The following is a 19920-nucleotide window of genomic DNA, read 5'->3' as shown; positions in this document are numbered from 1 at the left end:
TCCCATTTACTTCCTGTTGTTAATTAAATCATTAACAGAAGCAGGAAGAGCACACAAGCCTCCCTGCAAACAATGCCCCTTTATCAGGAGGCCCAGGAATGGGTTGTCTGGATGGCTGACAGGACCAGCCACGTTCATCAGGCTCTAAGTCTTTCTGTGAGAGAAACATGGGGAAGGGTCTCTGATTACGGTTTGAGGTGATCATATACAATAGCTCCACATAATGGGTAACCAAAGTTTGCATTCATCACGTTCACTTCCTGATGTCCCTCACGGCACATACAGGACCCAGCTGCCATCCCGCTTCCACTGGAGGGCCAGGAAGCCAAGGAGCGCCCTGCTGCAGCCTCTTGTCTGTGCCAGCTGCAGCCGTCTGCTTCATTTCCATGGAGGCAGACAAAGGGGGATCTCTGGCTCCCACATTCTTGTTGAAAGGCGCGGGGGGAAAAAGCTGATAGCAGTAAAACACTCTTCCTTTGTCCCTTTACCAAGGATAAGCTTTTGTATTTCTCACAGACTACTGTCTCATTAACAATATGGCTTAATATCTTTCATGGCAAACAGATAAAACGCAGGGTACATGGCTTAGATGAACATCCTAAAAAAAGCTTAAGCACATCCTTAATAGCAAATGTTGAAAAACAAGTGAAACTTAGAGAAAACCTGCTCCAGTAGCACAAACAGGACAGTTCTTGTCACACAGCCTGACAGAGAGGCGGCTGTATTTCCCCACATGGGGCACTATTCTACTTGGCTTTGGATATAGAAGAGCTAATTATATGAACTGTGGGTTAACTGAAAATATTTATTAGGAACCTGCTATGTACAAAGGGAGAAAAGGAAAAAACTGAAACCAAGTATGGAGATTAGTACTAAAACTGTGCAGAACTGACTGGAGAGAAGGGGAATGGCTAGGAGGCAATCAATATCAGAGGGGCTCAAAAGATAAGTGATAAGTGATGTGTGGGTTGTCCTAGGAAGGAGGTAGTGGAATGGAAATGTGTGGAAAGATGTGATAGACTTTTGTAGAAGAAGAACCAGTCAATGATGAATCTCTTCAGACCTGGACGCATCAGAAATGACACCAAGTCTCCAAACTGGATAACTCGCAACGGTATTAATGGTACCATTTACAGAAACGTGTGTGTTAGGGAAAGCAGGGCGAAGAGGTAAAGACTGGTTTCACAGGCTGCATTCCAGACGGGAAAGTGAAGAGAAAAACTAGGCACAGCTAACAGGTTGGGAAAAATCTCAAAATGGGGATTAGTGTGAGAGAGCTGGATGGTTGACAAATAAATGATACAGGAGGTAAAGAAAGGGGAAGACAGGATGTGGTGATTAGAAAGCTACTGCTCATCTTTTGATGGAGTGGCCTCACCAGGGCAGTGGTGTAAGACGTCATGCTGGAGCTGTTTGGGGCAATTCAGCAGCTTAAGCCAAAAATCCACAGCGCCACAGATTCCCCTCTTTCACTCACAGCCTCCTCAACTCATCCAGTCCCTAAGGTGTACCGGTTGTCTCTGCCTTCAAAATATGTCCCCACTCCCTCTTGGGACCATGGTCCAAGCCACCAGCAGGACCCCTGACCACCACAACGGGACCCTATGTGCCCTCCCCACTGAAACTTTCGCCCCATTCCCGTCTTCCAGGAACTCCCAGTATGGCTTGCAAGGCTCTGAATCAGTGCTTCTCAAAATATCTGTGGTGAAGAACTAGTTTTTGCCTCTACCTCCCCAACCCACTGTGGGTCAAGTGTTCTCAGGAAAACAGTAAAAATGAGTTACTGTTGAAATGATCACATGCTTTGATGCCTACACAAATGGCAAATCGCTGTCAGTTTTAACTGCTTCCCTCATGCCAGGCCAGTAATGGTCTGAGGGCTGACAGCTCACAGGCTGCCCTGGAATAGCTCCGCTCCAACCTGCTCTGGCCTCTGCTGGCCTCTTGACCATCCACTCTCCCCCTGGTTTATTCAGGTCTGGCCAGTTTCACTATGTCCTGGCCAAGTTTGACGACATCCAAATCGTTTGCTCAGGAGTTTTGCACTCACTGTTCCTTCTGCCTGTGACACTCTGACCCTGACTCCCCCAGGGGTGGATTTCTTCTTGTCACCTAAGGCTTAGTTCAAATGTCACCTCAAAGAAGTCCTCCTGTGCTAATTTAGAGTCCATATCCCAACCCCGACCCTTCACATTCACTCTGGTTTACATCACCTGGCTTTACTGTCTCCACTGCGTATTTGTTTTTAAAACTGGACCAAGAAGACATGCTTTCCCACTGGCCCAGCTCAGTAAGGCCACGTGCCCAGGCAGGCCAGCAAAAGCTCACTGCCCTCCAAGAGGATGGGAAGCATACAGGCACAGGCTGTTCGTTTGGACAGAGACCCCAAAGGCCAGGGATTTGGTCTCTCTTCTGTTCATACTACATTCTAGCACTTAGAATAGCATCTTAAGGATGTAGTGTGCAGTAATAATTTACTGAATTAACAGGGAGAAGTGAAGGCTACTGTCTAGAGAAATGCTGCTATAAAGAGGAGGTACTTAGGGGTGGGTTGGGAGTCAAGAGTAACACGGTGGAGGGTAAGCAAGACAGAAAACATAAAGAGAAAATGAACTAAGGAGTGGCACGCACAGGATGCATGTGGAAATCTCAGGGAGGAGAGCACATCAGCACGGAGAGGCTTCCTGGTAGAGGAAGGGCTTGGTGTGGGCCCGGAGAGGTGAGACCTTTGGCAATCCAAGCGGATCTGAAGAGGGCTTTCCAGGAAGCAAGAGAAACAGGCAAAGGAACAAAAAAACAAGTTTGATGCAGAAAGTAGTTTTGGGGATGTGGTGTCTATTCAGCAGTTTATTAGGAAATATTTCAAACCATATGATGCCCTAAATTTACCATCTGGGTTTCCGCAGTTTTCCTATCTTCCTCCTTTTTACAATCTATGTACTTAAAAAAAAATCCACATTTTAGTATTTTCCCACAATTCATAGCAACTTGTTTCCTGGTGTCCCTTCCAGATCCAGATCAAGGCCAACTAAGCTGAGTGGCGAGGTGGCAGTGGAACAGGCTCCTGGGGGGAAGCTTCTCAGTAAGAAAATTAAAATTTGTTATTAGAAAGAATATTGGATTCAAAAGGGTCAGGGTGTAGTCCCAGCTTTGGCAAGAACTCACTTCCTGTGTGAATGTAGGCAAACCACTTCACCTTTGGGAGTCTCCTTTTACACCTGAGGAGAAAATGAGGGAGTTGAACTACAGACCTGACCTGTAATTAGGGTCATCACATATCTTATTTTCTAAACAAGAAACTCTTGAGAGTCAAAGAGGGTACTATTCATAATTTTGCCAGAACAACAGACATAATACTGATCTTGAGGAAACTGAGATACACAGTTACTCAGATACTTCCTCAGCTCCATCCTTCTCTAGAACACCCAAGGGCCCCTTCCTCATATTCTATAGCTAGCTGGCTTGGTGCCTGGCACATCACAGATGCTCATGAACTGTTTGCCCCATTTCCTTTTGGTGAGATTTTCTGCATTTTTTATGTAATCAAAGCTATTGATCTGTTCTTCCATAATTTCACAGCCCTGTGATAGATAGTTGAACTGTCTTTGTGCCAAACAGCTGCACCCTCCTATAGCTGATTTTGCATCTGGTGTATCCCCACTTGGCCTCTACTGACAACAGTTTTTCAAAGAAGGTAAATATTTAAGTATGAACCTCATTCTTTTTCAACCCAAAGCGTAAGTAGTCAAAAGACATATGTGACTCAAGTTCTGTAGTTATTCAAGGCCAGAGTAGTAGTCAAAGCCTTGTTTTCTCAACTCATTTGCAAATGGACCATATTAAGCACAGATAACATAGAAGAGACGAAACCTAAGAAGCTTATGCTCACCTATACATTTTGCAAACCTTAGAAGCAAAGAAAACATTCTATGGAGACTAAAACTCTGATTGCTCAAAGTGAAGCAGTCCAGAGCTGTCCTGCACATTTCCAAACATGGCATGTAACAATTTGCTAGACTTTTAAAACAGCCAACTGTGTTTTTCCTTTAAAGTAAAGTGCATCTTGGCTGTAATATATTTTCTTTCAACACCAATGCCATTTTATGCCTTGTGTGCTTAAAAGTATTTGTTTATTCATTTTCCAACTGTAACTGAGTTGGTGGGAGGATAGGAGAGTGCAGGAGTCACTCCCTCTGTACCCAAGGACACATTTGCTTCTCTGCCCCTTCTGGAATGTTCTCTTGCTATTAATTAAAGAACTATAAATATGAGTCATACCCGTGGGCTTATGGGTGGCATAACTAGATATTCTGAGAACATTTCTGATGGAGGAAATGAATATTCATTCAGTCATGGCAAGATCAAAAGGCCAGAGGGTGGAACAAATGCTACAAATGTCCTAGGCAAGGACAGAGCCTTGATGTAACAAGTACTGGCTTACTCCCCACTCTCCCGGAATAATCTCAGCAACAAGTAGAGAAGATGACATAAATTATGAATGAGACAGTCAGGAAAAGTTGCGCTGATATGTTGGCAAGACCTGTGTAAAGAACAAACAATCCTTATAAACACAAGAAAAGGAAACACAAAGCAAAACCAACAGGACTTTTGCGATTGCTAACGAAAAATGGTGAAGGAAGACCTGTTTCTGAGAATTCTCTAGAAAATCTGGACAAGCCCTGCTCTCCAAAGTGTTGAAAACTTTTTCATCCTTAAAGTCATATGAGATCCAAAGCACAGACACACTAAGTTGTCTTTTTAAGAAAGGCTTCCCCTAACAGAGGAAGTCAAGGTCTGTCTTTGCTGGCCAAGTGGTTTAATCGGTTTCCGAACTGAAGAAATGCCTTCCCCAGCTGGGCCTTGGGTGTGTCTCCAGTGGGTCACCTGCCCGGACCAGCGAACCCCACACCACCCACAGCCCTTCCCTGGGGGGCAAACACAGAGGACCATGCTTGGAACGCGCGGAGCTTTTCAGCAACTTCAAAGGCAGGACTCTGGGACCTTAGAAAAAGGCATCTCTGTTTAATAATCAAACACACAGGATGAAGTTCCTTTTTTTATTCATTCACTGTCTCTGTTAACTCTCAAATTCATTTGGAATACTGTTTTTAGCTGTTTTCAAATCTCAAACCACTTCACATCAGCTTGTCCCTCTGGGTTTTCTTCAGCCTTTGAAAAGTTATTTGTAGTGCCAAAAGATATGAAGTGATTATTTAATATTTTATATAGATGCTTTATGATTTTAATAATTTTCCTAAGTCTCTAATGATGCAGCAACACTGTTAACATACTCCTAACAGATGGAGCTACTGTCTTTGGGGTAACTTTTACCAAGATTTTGCTACAGTCTCAGGGTTGTGACTCCCCAGTTGCTGGCCCGCTTTAATCAGACCACGTGGGGGTCCTGGCATATGTGGCTGGAGGCGTGTGGAGGAGCATGAAGGACAAAGAACCAGGAACTTCTCTTTCCCTGCACCACTCCAGCTCCAACCCACAGAGGCCCTGCCTGTGACGAATACTCCAAGAGGATTTCCAGTTTCCAAACAAATAAATTGATTGTTAAATGGACCAAACCACAAGGGTGGCCTTGAAAATTAAGCCCCTTGCCTTGCTCCTGGGTGAGGATGGACTACACCAGCTGGCTGGCGAAACAACAGGCACAGGATGGCTCTTCAGCTTCAGCATAGACCCAGTGAGAAAGTGGATGCACCAGTGTTTCCCCAACAGACCATCACTTTTGACAGCTGTCATTGGACTTTTTGCTGTTTGGCTGAAGGTAGATGATTGCAGAATGACCTCAATCCCAGTATCTTAAGAGAACGCATGGTCTAGACTGCAAGTTATGTCATATGCCTGGGCTTATGGGTCATATTTTTTATCAATTATTCAAATAGAGTAATTTTTAAACCACTCTCAATATAAAAGCATACCACCTAAAGTGCAATGCATCCATCAGGAGTCATGGAGATAAAAATAACAACCTCCATTGAAAATCCATCAACATCACCCACCACATCAAACAAAAAGAAGGACAAAAACCACATGATCGTCTCCATAGATACCTGAAAAAGCATTTGACAAAATTCAACATCCATTCATGATAAAAACTCTCAACAAAATGGGCATAGAGGGCAAGTACCTCAACATATAAAGGTCATATATGACAAACCCACAGCCACCATCATATTTAACAGCAAGAAGCTGAAAGCTTTTCCTTTAAGATGAGGAACAAGACAAGGATGCCCACTCTCCCCACTTTTATTCAAAATAGTTCTGGAGGTCCTAGCCATGGCAATCAGCCAACACAAAGAAAGAAAAAGCATCCAGATTGGCAAGGAAGAAGTTAAACTGCCCCTGTTTGCAGATGATATGATATTGTAATAAAAAACCCTAAAGAATCTACTCCCAAACTACTAGATCTAATATCTGAATTCAGCAAAGTTGCAGGATACAAAATTAATTCACAGAACTCTGTTGCACTCCTAAACACTAACAATGAACTAGCAGAAAGAGAAGTAAGGAAAACAATTCCATTCACAATTACATCAAAAAATAAAATGAAATACCTAGGAGTAAACCTAACGAAGGAAGTGAAAGACCTATACTCTGAAAACTACAAGACACTCATGAGAGAAATTAAAGAAGATACCAATAAATGAAAACACATCCCATACTCATGGATAGGAAGAATTAATATTGTCAAAATGGCCATCCTGTCTAAAGCAATCTACAGATTCAATGCAATCCCTATCAAAATACCAACAGCATTCATCAACAAACTAGAGAAAATAGTTCTAAAATTCATTTGGAACCACAAAAAACCCCGAATAGCCAAAGCAGCCCTGAGAAGGAAGAATTAACCTGGGAGGGTTTATACTCCCTGACTTCAAGCTCTACTACAAAGCCACAGTAATCAAGACAATTTGGTACTAGCACAAGAACAGACCCATAGACCAGTGGAACAGAATAGAGAGGCCAGATATTAACCCAAACATATATGATCAATTAATATACGATAAAGGAGCCATGGACATACAATGGGGAAATGACAGCCTCTTCAGCAGCTGGCATCGGCAAAACTGGACAGCTACATGTAAGAGAATGAAACTGGATTATTGTCTAACCCCATATACAAAAGTAAACTCAAAATGGATCACAGACCTGAATATAAGTCATGAAACCATAAAACTTAGAAGAAAACATAGGCAAAATTGTTTTGAATATAAACATGAACAACTTTTTCCTGAATGCATCTCCTTGGGCAAAGGAAACAAAATAAAAAATGAACAAATGGGACTACATTAAGCTAAAAAGCTTCTGTACAACAAAGGACACCATCAACAGAACAAAAGGCATCCTACAGTATGTGAGAATATATTTGTAAATGACATATCTGACAAGGGGTAAACATCCAAAATATATAAAAAAAACCACACGCCTCAACACCCAAAAGGCAAATAACCCTATTAAAAAATGGGCAGAGGATATGAACAGACACTTCTCCAAAGAAGAACTTCAGATGGCCAATAGTCACATGAAAAGATGCTCCACATTGCTAATTATCAGGGAAATGCAAATGAAAACTATAATGAGATATCACTTCATGCCAGTTAGGATGGCCAACATAGAAAAGACTAGGAACAGCAAATGCTGGCGAGGATGCAGAGAAAGGGGAATGCTCCTACACTGCTGATTGGAATGTAAACTACTTCAACCATTGTGGAAAGCAATATGGAGGTTCCTCAAAAAACTAAAAATAGAAATACCATTTGACCCAGGAATTCCACTCCTAGGAATTTACCCAAAGAATACAACTTCTCATATTCAAAAAGACATATGCATCCCTATGTTTATCGCAGCACTATTTACAATAGCCAAGATATGAAGCAACTTAAGTGTTCATCAGTAGATGAATGGATAAAGAAGATGTGGTACATATACATAATGAAATATTATTCAGCCATAAGAAGAAAACAAATCCTACCATTTGCAGCAACATGGATGTAGCTAGACAGTATTATGCTTAGTGAAATAAGTCAAGCATAGAAAGACAAGTGCAAAATCATTTGTGGAGTATAACAACAAAGCAAAACTGAAGGAATAAACAGCATCAGACTCACAGACTCCAAGAAGTGACTAGTGGTTAACAAAGGGGAGGGGTGGGAGAGGGTAGGTAGGGAGGGAGGGAGAAGGGGATTGAGGCGTATTATGATTAGCGCATATGGTGCGTGTGGGGTCACGGGGAAGACAGTGTAGCACAGAGAAGACAAGTAGGGACTCTGTGGCATCTTACTGCACTGATGGACAATGACTACAATGTGGCATGGGGGGGACTCGATAATAAGGGTGACTATAGTAACCACATTGTTTTTCTTGTGAAACCTTCATAAGAGTGTTTATCAATCATACCTTAATTAAAAAATAATAATAACAACCTCCATCTCTTGAGACATTGAGAGGATCACAGGGAAAATATGAGCATCTGTATAAAGCACCCAGACCCAGCTCTGGGCACGTAATAGGTTCTCAACAAAAAATAAATAGTAGCTACTGTTCCCTGTTTTTAGGGAGTCTATAGACCCAGGGCAATTAGGTAGAGAAGAAGGATACCAGGTATTCTGGAACCCTCTCCCTGTGCATACTTACTGTGTCTCAGCCCCTAGCAGCATTTCTACTTTCTCATTCGCATGGTTGCTGAGGACTGTCAGAGTAAAGAGGTGACTGGCAGAGCTCTGTCTTGAATAAAGCATTGTGGAACTGTTCTTCCCTGGAGAAGAATTAAGCTCTTCATTTTCACAGGATTCCACCAATAGCTGATCTCTTAAAGAATAGTCATTGACGTTGTAACTTTCTTCACTGTAAGGAAGAGTGAAAAGAAACATGTCAGTAATTCAGTGGATAAGACTGTGGCATTGTCAGTTTACTATACAAGCAAAATACTGCCTTCTGATCAAGTCTATTTGTTGTTAGGGTAATAATCTGTATTAACTGGAAGTTCAAAAGGCAGATAGATCATTTCCAAACCTCTCCTGAGACCAGCACAGCCATACTCAAAATACATAAAATATTTCTCCTATCAAAATGAGGTTTACCAAAGCTCACACAATTTTTATAAAACAGGAGACTGAATAATACACTTCACAAATAAGGTTGTATTTTTAAAAGGTCCTTGTTTACCAGAAACAAAGCAATTTTGAGCACAGCAGGAAAAATTTATAATGTTGTCTAGACATCTCAGACATGGACTTAAAATAGCCCGGGACTCAGGATAAAACCAAAAATGAGAAAATTAAAAACGAAAGAGAAACCTCAAGAGCAACAACATCAAAAATGAGAAAAAAACAAGATGAACGAGGGCTTCCCTGTTACCCTCCTCTCTGCACCTCCTCTTTACTCTTTTGGTCCAACTCCCAAGTTAAAGATGCCCTGTGAGTCCAAGGTCCCTATTTCCAGTTTAAAATGATTCTGCTTCAGACAAAGAAATCTGAGGCACCCTAAGGCTCTGCACACACATGTTCAGGTGATGCCCTGACCAATGACACTGTGTAGGTGTAGTCTGTATTCACTAAGAAATAAAAGGCAAAGAAATACATATGCTATAAAGCCATCATTGAAGATGACTCAAGTCCCTAAAGGCCTGCAGCGTCACAGGTGACACAGGTGGTTTCACCTGTTAGGCAGTTCCCCCGAGAATTCAGACCAAGAGCTCACAGGAAATTACTGTAAACTAGGATGGACAAACTAGTTAAGTCTTTTTTTTTTCCCTCTTCATTTTCAGAGTTCAGATTTTCTCCAGCATCGACCCGAATACAAGCAACATTGGCTAGTGTGTTTTACTGATGCTCTGATTTTTTGGTCTTTTGAGGTTAATTAGAGACAGAGTAGATAAATTTGTAGAACATTTTTTAATTGTTCTCTTAAGTAATGAGAACTACAACACATTAAAAGCCAGGGTGACCATTTGACCCAATGGTCCTCCATTATGCCCGTGGTCCTCCAACGTCCAACTTGGACTATTAGCTATGGCCACCTTATCCATAGCTACTGAGTTCACACCAAGGTATCTGCTTCTATATATCTGCACATCTGTGTCATTGACTAGGCCTGAATTGGGGAACTTCTCCCACTGTTTTGACTTCTGAATCTAAAGCAGGACACAGGAAACACATTTGCCGCCTCCTTTTTTTTTTAACTGATGCAATAGTAACCCATCCAATATCATTCTTTACTGGACCTGTATACTTCCTCATTACAAAATAAATGTTCACAACTTCTTCACTACTCTTTTAATGAATTTAATATTTAAAAAGCTTAGATTCTATTTAACAGTAGTGAAGTAAATGGATTATTTATCCTTGACAGTTATTATTCAAACCCAATGGAACAAAAACAGAAAAGTAGTTCACTCTTGCCAGTGTGTACCTGCTCTCTCCCCCACATGCACACTCACGTGCTTACTCAATCTCATAAAGTAAAGGTTCAAAAAATTTGTATTTTCTCTTCACTGATTCCGCTAAGTACTGAATGAAATTCATGCTCCTAATGTCAACCGTACCTAATATCTCTCTGATGCTAATGAATTTAACACAGAAAGTAGCTCTGTGTTAAAATATGTGCTTCGGCAAAAGGAAGAGGGGAGAATCTTTAGCCAGATGCAGATATTTGCAACCCTATTTCCCTCCTCTCCTTACTCACCCACGTCCAATAAGCACAAGGTAGGCTAAGCTGTGTTGGAGAAGAAACCCCTTTCCTGAGGGAAATTGATGCTAATCAGACTTTCCTATGTTTGTCTCCATTATTTAGCAAACATTTGGTTTACATAGTCTCTGAAACAATTTGGATCATGTAATTAGGAAGTTAAATTGCTCAGAAAAAGGCAAATGGAAAAACCACCTTTCCTCACATGAAGAAGTTTATATGTAGACTTCCTCTGATTGTCTTATATGCGCTCCAAGTTTACCAGCTGCTCATCAAGGCTGCTTTGTGCAAGCAGCCTCTGCTATCAGGTGCAGCAATCAAATCTATAGAAGTCTGTGGCTCTGTGGTGTAAACAATAATGGGTCTCCCTGTTGAAACCCACTCAAAGTCCTAGTAACCTTTGTTGAGATTCCTTTCATTTCTTTTTTTAACAAGATAAAGAACTGTCAGTATACAGAACAGGATATGGTGGTAAATACATACCCCAATTCTTCCCTCAGGGAAGGCATTCTTTTAGTAAGCAGCTCAGAAAGTGTTTGGTTCCACTGTATGCAACCTAACAGCATGGGTTGAAAAATGATATACCTTATTGTGAGTAGTGCCTTTCTTTAAAGAGATTAGTGTGGAGTCCTTTTAACTTTCTAGCCCACAAATTTCTATGAAGGTAGGAATTTTTCCTAACGGGCACACATTTATTACTTTTAAATCAGGACAACATTTTACAATTGCATACAACATACATGCATTTAAAAAAACACCAAAAGTACATATACACATAATGCAGTAGTGAGTAAAGGATGACAGACACTAACTTCAGCACAGGACTTATTCTGGGAAAAAGGAGGAGGAAGACGGATTGTGGTGACCTTACATCTATTTGCAGTATTACGTTAGGTTTTTGGTTTAAAAAGGAGCTGGCAGTAATATGGCAAAAAGTTACTCTGTTAAATCTGGATGATAGGTATGTTAGTGTTTGATAATTTTCTGTGTGTTTGAAATATTTCACAACTTAAGGAAAAAAAAAATTTTTTTTAAATAAATGCATAGCTATAAACACTATCATCATTCCAGGGGGCTGGGGATGCCTCCAGGTGCATCTGAAGTGACCACTGGGCAACAGAACTGTTTCTGCCCTACAAACAAGAGATTATGTGCAGATGACATCATTGACTGAAAATATATTACAAGACAGGAGTGAATTCAGTGAAGTGGTTGGGTTAAACAAAAATAAGGCTTTCCTACATATGAATGATATTCAGAAAACACAGTGGAGGAAGCCATCTTATTTATAATAGCCACAAAACCCATATAATATTTAGGATTAAACTCAACAAGTTCCTGCTCTGTGGAGACAGCCTCCAAATTCTTCAGAAGGCCTGAATGGATAGGTAAATTTGGTATTATAGAGGTATCAATTCTTCCTAAATTAATATATAACTTTAAGTAACACAATCCCAACAAAAGTATAAACAGGACTTTTGGGAAGGGGACAAAGAGGAAGAACAGTTAAGCTGATTCTACAACATACAAAAAAATAAACATGTAAGAACAGTCAGAAAAACTGCAAAAGAATGAGTGTGAACTAGCTCATGACATATTAAAAACATATTAGAAAGCTATGGTAATTCAGTACAGTTCTGAGATGGGGGCATGAGCTGACAGATGGATTAGTAAACAGAACAGTGGGTTCACAAATTGACCCCATACACATCTGGGAATTTAGTATATGATATAGGTGACATTTCAGATCTGTGGGGAATTGATGGGTTAGTCAACAAGTAACATTGGGACATCTGGGGAAGCATATGAAAAATAAAATAATTTGGATTCCAATCTCACTCTGTAAACTAGGATATTTCCTTGGGCCCAAGCTCTGAGTAGGCTGAGTCATGAAGAGGTGGGAACAGATCTGTCTGCTGGGCAGACCCATCAGCCTGCCTTGTGACCAGGGAGGTGCTTTAAATATGCAAATACCTTAGGGAGAGTTCCCACCTCAACCCTTATTAGCTGACATCTTAAGTACATAATAAAGATGACCAGGAATGGGCAAGAGGCTATTTGGCCAAGATGAGCCAGGAGAGTAAAAGGAAAGACAATGATGGGGGAGGAGATGAGGAAGGGTTAGATAGCGAAGGCCAGCATTCCCTTAACTGACTGTTCCTCAAAGCTGACTGTGAGTTGTCTGACATCCCACTTTGGCATTGTTCGGGAACTTTCTTTTTAATAGCCAAAACCTACAGGTGGACCCAACCAGCACCTCTAATTCTTCCTTTAATAAAAGAGTTAAGTTAAATTTAAAAGAACAGATGCTATCAAGAATTATCCAAAACAAAACACAATTATCTACATATATCGCCAAGATAGTGATGTTTATTTTTCACCTATTCAGTAGCTTTCTTTCCATAGACTGTGATTAACACATTCACACAGCTTCGCTGTCCTGAAAAAAAAACTTTCTTGAATCTGCTGTGCCAAGACAAATGTCTCCTGAGCTAGCAGCTGCCTGTGTTTTGTATTCTCAGACCATGTGCCCACATGTCGTGATGCCACTTCCCAAGGGCATCACTGCCCAGCACACCCAAACCCAATGACCTGCATTTCACCACTACTCTTGAAGCTACAGAACGTGATGATGTAGAGCTCCTGTGGCCTCCTGGAACTCTTATCTTCCTCTTCTAATGCCTCTGTGACATTTCTAAGTCATCCTTCTTTTGGATCATTCTCTAAGATCCTCTCCTAGACCCTCGCTCTTCTCTTGGAGATTTATAATGGCTCCACCAGTCTCCCAGGGTGCTGATTCACATGAGTCCATGGGGTGTTGTAACATGAAAGGAGATTCTTCCTAGTTCCTTTCAAGACATGTATGAGAATTCTTCCTCTGCAGAATTCAACTTGTTTTTCTTCCTTCTGGAAAATAAGAATTCTAAAGTTCCACATTTGATCTTGTGCCTAATAAAGATGACATACTGAGAAGCACACTATTGATGTCTGGGGTCAGACAGAGCTGGGCTCAAATCCTGCTCTGTGACTGAACAAAGACACTCTAATTAAACATGTCTGGAATGGGAGAAGAATATTGAACTAGACTGAAATTTATTTCAAGTGAAGAGGTCAAAACACTTTGTCACACGACTGAAGTTGATCTCCATTTTAAAGCTTGGTTTTAAATTATACAAGCAAGTTTTTTTAATGAAATAATATACAATTTTAAAGGAATCAAGTGGAGAATAACAGGCAGGAGTACGGACTTGACTTAGAAACCCAGTTCTATCACTCACTCTGTGATCTTCAATAAGTTACCGACCCTGTGTTTCAGTTTTCTCATCTGTTAAATGGGGGTAACAATGCCAATCTCTTTGGATTGGTGTGAAGATTAAATGAGCTAATACCTTTATTGTTGACTGTAAAGCTCTCATCACCATGTATGGCTCACAGCCAGCAAATATGAGCTATTATTTAAAATTTTCCTGACAACATCACGCATTTCAACTGCCTGACATTTTGATAAAAAGCTTGGTAACCAGAGGCGCTTTGCAAAGGGGCAAGTGAACTAAGCATAATTATCGAACTAAGTATCTATGTCGAGAAATTTGTAATTTGGCAAGTGCCCAGACTAGCAAAACAAGGCATGGAATTTATCCAGAAGCTGATTTCAAACAGCCTTACTTGCTCAGTTCCTCAAAATAATTCTGAAGACTAACAAACATATCACATGCTTCCTATGTCATTGTCAAGAATATAACAAATAGTGGAGATCAGGATCACACTGGTTGGTAAGATAAGTATCTGTTGTGATTCACTGTCACCGAAAAAGATGGCCAGTGATCCACAGCAGGACTAGAAAGCCCCCATTCCCATCACCAGGGACCTGCAGATTCCACAGCCCAGGGCCCCGGATGCTGACAGGATGCCCTGAACCCACACGCAGTCCTTGACAAAGAGGAGACGGCAGGTCCAGGGCTGTTAGCACCTCGCTGAAGCTTTCCGCCTGGCATAATCAGAAGTAAACAAGCACTGAAAAACAAGCAGGCAGTTTCTTAAGTTGGTAACAAGGTGACTCCAAATTACCAGAGTAACCCCCACACATCAATTCAGGTTGACTTCACTGACCTCCTTGAACTAAGGGGAAAAATTTACTGAATTCACTTTTCTCAGCCACAGACTCATAGTATCTCCTACCAGCTGTGAGGATGTTATAAGAAAATCGCTTCTACAAAAGTGTAAAGAAGATTCACATCAACTTACAAAAGAATAAAAGTAGATCAATAGTTATGCCTCACTCACCTGTCATCTGCCATAGGTTTCTGATGGGGAGGGAGAGGCATGGAGTTAAATGCCATTTATTCTTAAGGCCGTATTTTAGAGGCCATAAATCCAGGTCTGAACTATAGTACACCCCAACCTTCAGATGTGTAGCAATGGGTAAAAGTTTCAAGCCATTTTTAAAACAGTAAAACATCCTAGAAGTAGAAGGGCAGAAATTTGTGCCAAGACCTTTAGAGAGAAAGAAACGCAATACCAGGAATATAACTAGCAGCGACTATTCCCCATGTTAAGAGCTTTATATGCATTAGCCCATTTAATTCTCACAGAAATTCCATGAAGAAGAGGAATTGAATTATTATTCCCATTTTGCAATAAGAATACTGAGGCTCTGAGAGATTAAGAGTAACTTGCCCCAAGTCACACAGTAGGATTTGAGCCCAGTTGCATCTGGCCCCAGACCTCAATACCATGCTTCTCAATTGCCTCAGGTTTCAACAGTGAATGGTAATGTCAGGTCTTCTTATAGACTAGATGAAACAAAACATTACCCACAATGTCAGGAGGATCAAGGGTATATGGGGCAGTCAGAGAAAAAGAGGAGGAAGAAAAAGGAAACGTAGCTCTCATTTCTCTCCCACCTCATCTCACCACCTTGGATTAGAACCCGTTACCACAGTCAGAAATAACTAAGTTTTATATTCCAGGAATAAAAGTGCTTTGACTCAGACAGCCTTATGGTCTTTCCTTTAACCAAGATAGTCTTAAAGTTAATTTCCTGGGAAGGGAGTTTATTCTGTAGAGGAAGAGAGGCAATGTCAGGTGACTTCAATTTTCTATAATGGGAAAGCCTTCAAAATGGAAAAACTCAAAGTGGGGCCAAACTAGGCCGTGACCCTTTCCAGGGGGTTTGCATGGCTTTAAGCCATGGGGCATTCACACTGCTTGGGAAAATGCAAATTCTAATTTAAATCCTTGAACTCATGATAATGAACTGGTCATATTCTATTACAGAAAATTCTTTTTATAAACCCTGAGGATTTCTAACACGTCACAGAGTTCAAGTTATGTCAATACACACAATATTTATGGAACCAGAATCAGGAAGTGAAAACCTACTCTCTTAAACGTCTGCAGGAAGGAAATCTCTGACACTAGATCAGCTAGAGGTAGAGGAAAGCTCACAAATGCAATTTATACAAGCTCTAATTTTCTCCTATGAGAAAGTACAACCATAAAACACCTCTTAACAAAAACTTGCTTTAGAAAAGTTGTTTATCAAAACAAAAAAAAGTGTAAGTTTCTAGGCTATTTTTCCCAGTGATATTATAGGATGGGGAAAAGGTGAAAATATTCTAGTAAAATTAAATCAAGAAGTAATAACACGAAGAAACTGTTTAAACAGAAGGTACTGGGGTCAGAGACTCAGACTAGCACAGTGGCTTTGCTGAGAAACCTTGCAAAAGAGAGTTTATTTCCTCTTCCTCAGTGTCCTCAGCTGCAAAATGAAAATGGAAATAATACTAGGTTGCTATAATAACTCAATGATATAAGCTGCACATACTGGACCCTGAATGCAGTGGATAGCACACTGTATGTGCTCCCTGGTACAGGTTCTTATCATCATTATCATTATTAGTACTGGTCTAACTAATTATTTCAGGGAATACCTGAAAACATCAGGGTTAGATCATTTGTATATAGAGAACTGGGAGAAGGAGAAAAGAACAAAGCAGGGCATGATTATATTTTATATGATAGAGAACAAGACTAGACTAGATTTCTGCATGCTTTTGGTATATGCCCAACACCCAGACCTGGCCCATCTATCAGTGTACCCCAAGTGTGCTGAGGGGCGCACCTGAACAGGTAGGAGAAAAGGCACTACCAAGAGATACTCACATGAACCACACACACAGCTGGAGGACTAACATAACACAAACGAAAGGGCCTTCTAAGTCTCCAATCACTTCTGCCTTCTTTGAAACTAACACACCTGCCCCCTGAATGTATCTTAAAGGTGAGGTGTTAGTTCTTTCAAAGATCTCTTCCTGTTTCCCACACTACAGAAAAGAGGTTTCCTGGTTGTGGAAATGTCTATTATCTAATCGACTGCCAGCCTCCCCTACTTCTTGTCCTTCAAGCGTGTGCCCAGCCCCAGGGGATGCACCATGGCTGACCCAGCACAAACATGGCTCTCCTGTTCCCTTTGCCATATGCTGGCTTTCCCAGCCTGCCTTATGACAAGTCTTGTGACCCAAGCCTGACCCATGAGATACAAAACATCTTCTGGGGATTGTCTGGAAAACATTTTCCTCTGCTGATAAAAAAGAAAAGCCACTTGAGGAAAGAGCCCCTTTGTCAGCCTCTGTTCCTCACCTTTGCCTCCCTCATATGTCTTTGAATGAAACCATGATGCGTGGACCTGCAGGAGCCATCCGCAATCATGAAACTACATGCACAGGGGCAAACAGTGAACAGAGCATAGTGAAGCTGAAGGGTGGAAAAGCACTGGGTTATTGGTGACTGCTGGCCCCACTGCCCACCCTTACTCTCATGTTTGGAGAGGTAAATGTCTTTAGTGCCTGAGCCACTGTTATTTGGGAATTCCGTTACATACAGCCAAAAGCCCTCCTAAGTGATCTAAAAGTGATGGAGACTTAGGGCTCCCAAGCCTACCTGACTTCTGTGTGTCTGTGTGTGTGTATGTGTATGTGTGTGTATGTAATAAATACTACAGCATCTATGATGCTCGCACCATTTTGTATGAGTACGTGTTCACTTGCAGATCAAAACATTAGTTGACACAATAGTACAACATAAAAGCAAGCCAAAGAACACTTCCTCTACAGAGCACAGTTTTGCAAATATAGTCCTAAATGTTTTTCAAATTGAGGTTAGGTGGCATTTATGCATAAGTTTATAGGTAAAGCTCCAAAGGATATGAGAAACTACATGGTAAAACTAAGTGAGGTAGTGGTGATGGATTGGGGGTATGCAGGGGGATAAATTCTGTTCTCCAAAAAAGTCTGTTGATGTCTTAACCTTTGGTGTCTATCCATGTGACCTTATTTGGAAATAAGGTCTTTGCAGATGTAATCAAATTAGAGTGAGATCATTCTGGAGCAGAGTAGGCCCTAAGCCCAATAACTGGTGTCCTTATAAGGAGAGGGAGATTTCCAGACACACAGAGACATGGGAGGGAATAAGGCCCTATGAAGACAGAGTGATTTGAGTTACGCTGCTACAGCTAAGGGACCCAGGAGCCCAGGGGCTGGAGAGGTGAGGCAGGATTCTCGCCCAGGGCCTTCAGAAGGAGCCTGGCCCTGCCAGTATCTTGATCTCAGACTTCTGCCTCTAGAACTATGAGGTAGTAAGTTCCTGTTGTTTTTAGGCCATAGTCTGTGGTACTTTGCCAGAGCAACTGTAAGAAACTAACAGAGAGTGAAAAACTCTTTTTAGCTTCAGAAGAAATTGGGAGGGAAGACCGAAGCCAGATACAAGGCACTGAATGAGATAATAAAAGACAGTTAACTACCTTACAGAATAAGTCTTTGGGGAGTTTGAAACTATTCAGGGATTGGATTCAGTTTTTACATTTCAAAACTGAGGATAATAGTACTTAATCCCTAAGGTTATACATGGGGTACAGTCTGTATAAGGGAGTGGATAATTTATTATAAGTAAGTTATTAGTAGGTACCAACTGGTTAGCATAATAAGTTATTACTCATTAATTTACAACACAGTAATCATTCCTTTTTCATTACAACATGACTATCATTGCTGCTTCAGGTCTGACTAATTTGCACACCCTTACTTCTCTGTGGGCAGAGCTGGTTGATGGTGTGCCATCACTCCAGAACAGGGCTTCTCAACTGGAGTGTGACTTGTGCCTCCCTCCACCCCCTGGAATATGACAATGTCTGGAGATGTTTTTGCTTGTCAACTGAGAGGGAGGTGCTATTAGCAATAGTGGGTAGAGGCCAAAGATGCTCCTAACACTACAAAGCACTGGGCAGCCCCCTGCAAGAAAGAATTATCAGGTCTCAGTAGTGCCGAGCTGAGAACTCTGCTCTGGAAGCTTCCAGAGAACCTGCAGTCAAAGCTTCAGCAGCCAAAGAATTCACTTTCTTATTCCAAATAGCCAAACAGGTTATGTATTCCTTTGAAACTTGGTAGAAGAGACATTAATACAGTGACTCATAAAGAGCCCAGAGTTCATGGAAACTCAAAACTTCCCTTTGGTATTCTCAAAAAAAGTGAAAACTGCTGTCCTGGAAGACAGCCACATGGTCACCACCCACTCTGCAAGCACTGATACCCACCACGCACAAGGCCGAGAGGCACACACGCCAGCCATCTGCGGAACGTGCGCAGCATAAACCATCTGCTAGACTGGATTAGAGAAGGAAGGCTCACTGTCCTCCCAGGCAGTCTCTCCCAGTATCCAGGGAGGCTTGCTGAAGCTGAATACCACTGGAGATCCAGCAGCTAAACCCCTTATGTGAACCCTGGAATGACAGGCAGTGGGTGGTGGGAGTAGGCCTACAGAGCCGGCACAGGTGATTCTTCTTTATATCTTGTTGCCAAGCCTAAATTATCACCTTGTTCAAAGCTGTTGTATCTCTTCGGCTGCTGCTTCTGGCATGCACAGCATTTGCAGTTGCCTCCTTGAAGCTACAGTATAAATATGACTACACATACTGTACATTTTTAGCCAAGCCTGTTTATCAAGTCTCTGTGGCCTGCTTGTCACCCTCACCACATATTCAGGTCATAAGCAACTTGAGCCTCCAGTGCTATTCTCTGAATCAAGAGCACCTTAGAGATGTGATGAGTTAATTGGTGAGGGCAAGAAAACCCCACCCAGGTTTGGTAAAGTTTAGTTAGGTCTAAGGTTGCCCACTCCACTGAAGCTGTCCATCTTGATCTTTCTTTTATTAATAACACAAGTTCA

The 19920-nt window shown here is 41.4% G+C and overlaps 1 protein-coding gene across 4 annotated transcripts in view; it reads right to left on the bottom strand.

Moving 5' to 3' along the window:
- ARHGEF26 (Rho guanine nucleotide exchange factor 26) overlaps positions 1-19920 on the bottom strand; it is a 144602-nt gene that overhangs the window by 19830 nt on the left and 104852 nt on the right. For all 4 annotated transcript variants that reach the window (XR_008996736.1, XR_008996737.1, XM_057499414.1 and 1 more), the window contains exon 12: positions 8647-8856. Coding sequence is in view for 2 of the 4 variants with exons in the window: in XM_057499414.1 (XP_057355397.1) it covers positions 8647-8856 (210 nt within the window). In the remaining 2 variants the exon portion in view is untranslated. The remainder of the gene's footprint in view (positions 1-8646; positions 8857-19920) is intronic.

Source organism: Manis pentadactyla, chromosome 1 (assembly GCF_030020395.1).
Source record: "Manis pentadactyla isolate mManPen7 chromosome 1, mManPen7.hap1, whole genome shotgun sequence".
Taxonomy (NCBI): Eukaryota; Metazoa; Chordata; class Mammalia; order Pholidota; family Manidae; genus Manis; species Manis pentadactyla.
Note: the sequence above shows the minus strand (reverse complement) of the source record. Positions and strands in the feature narration are given on the sequence as shown.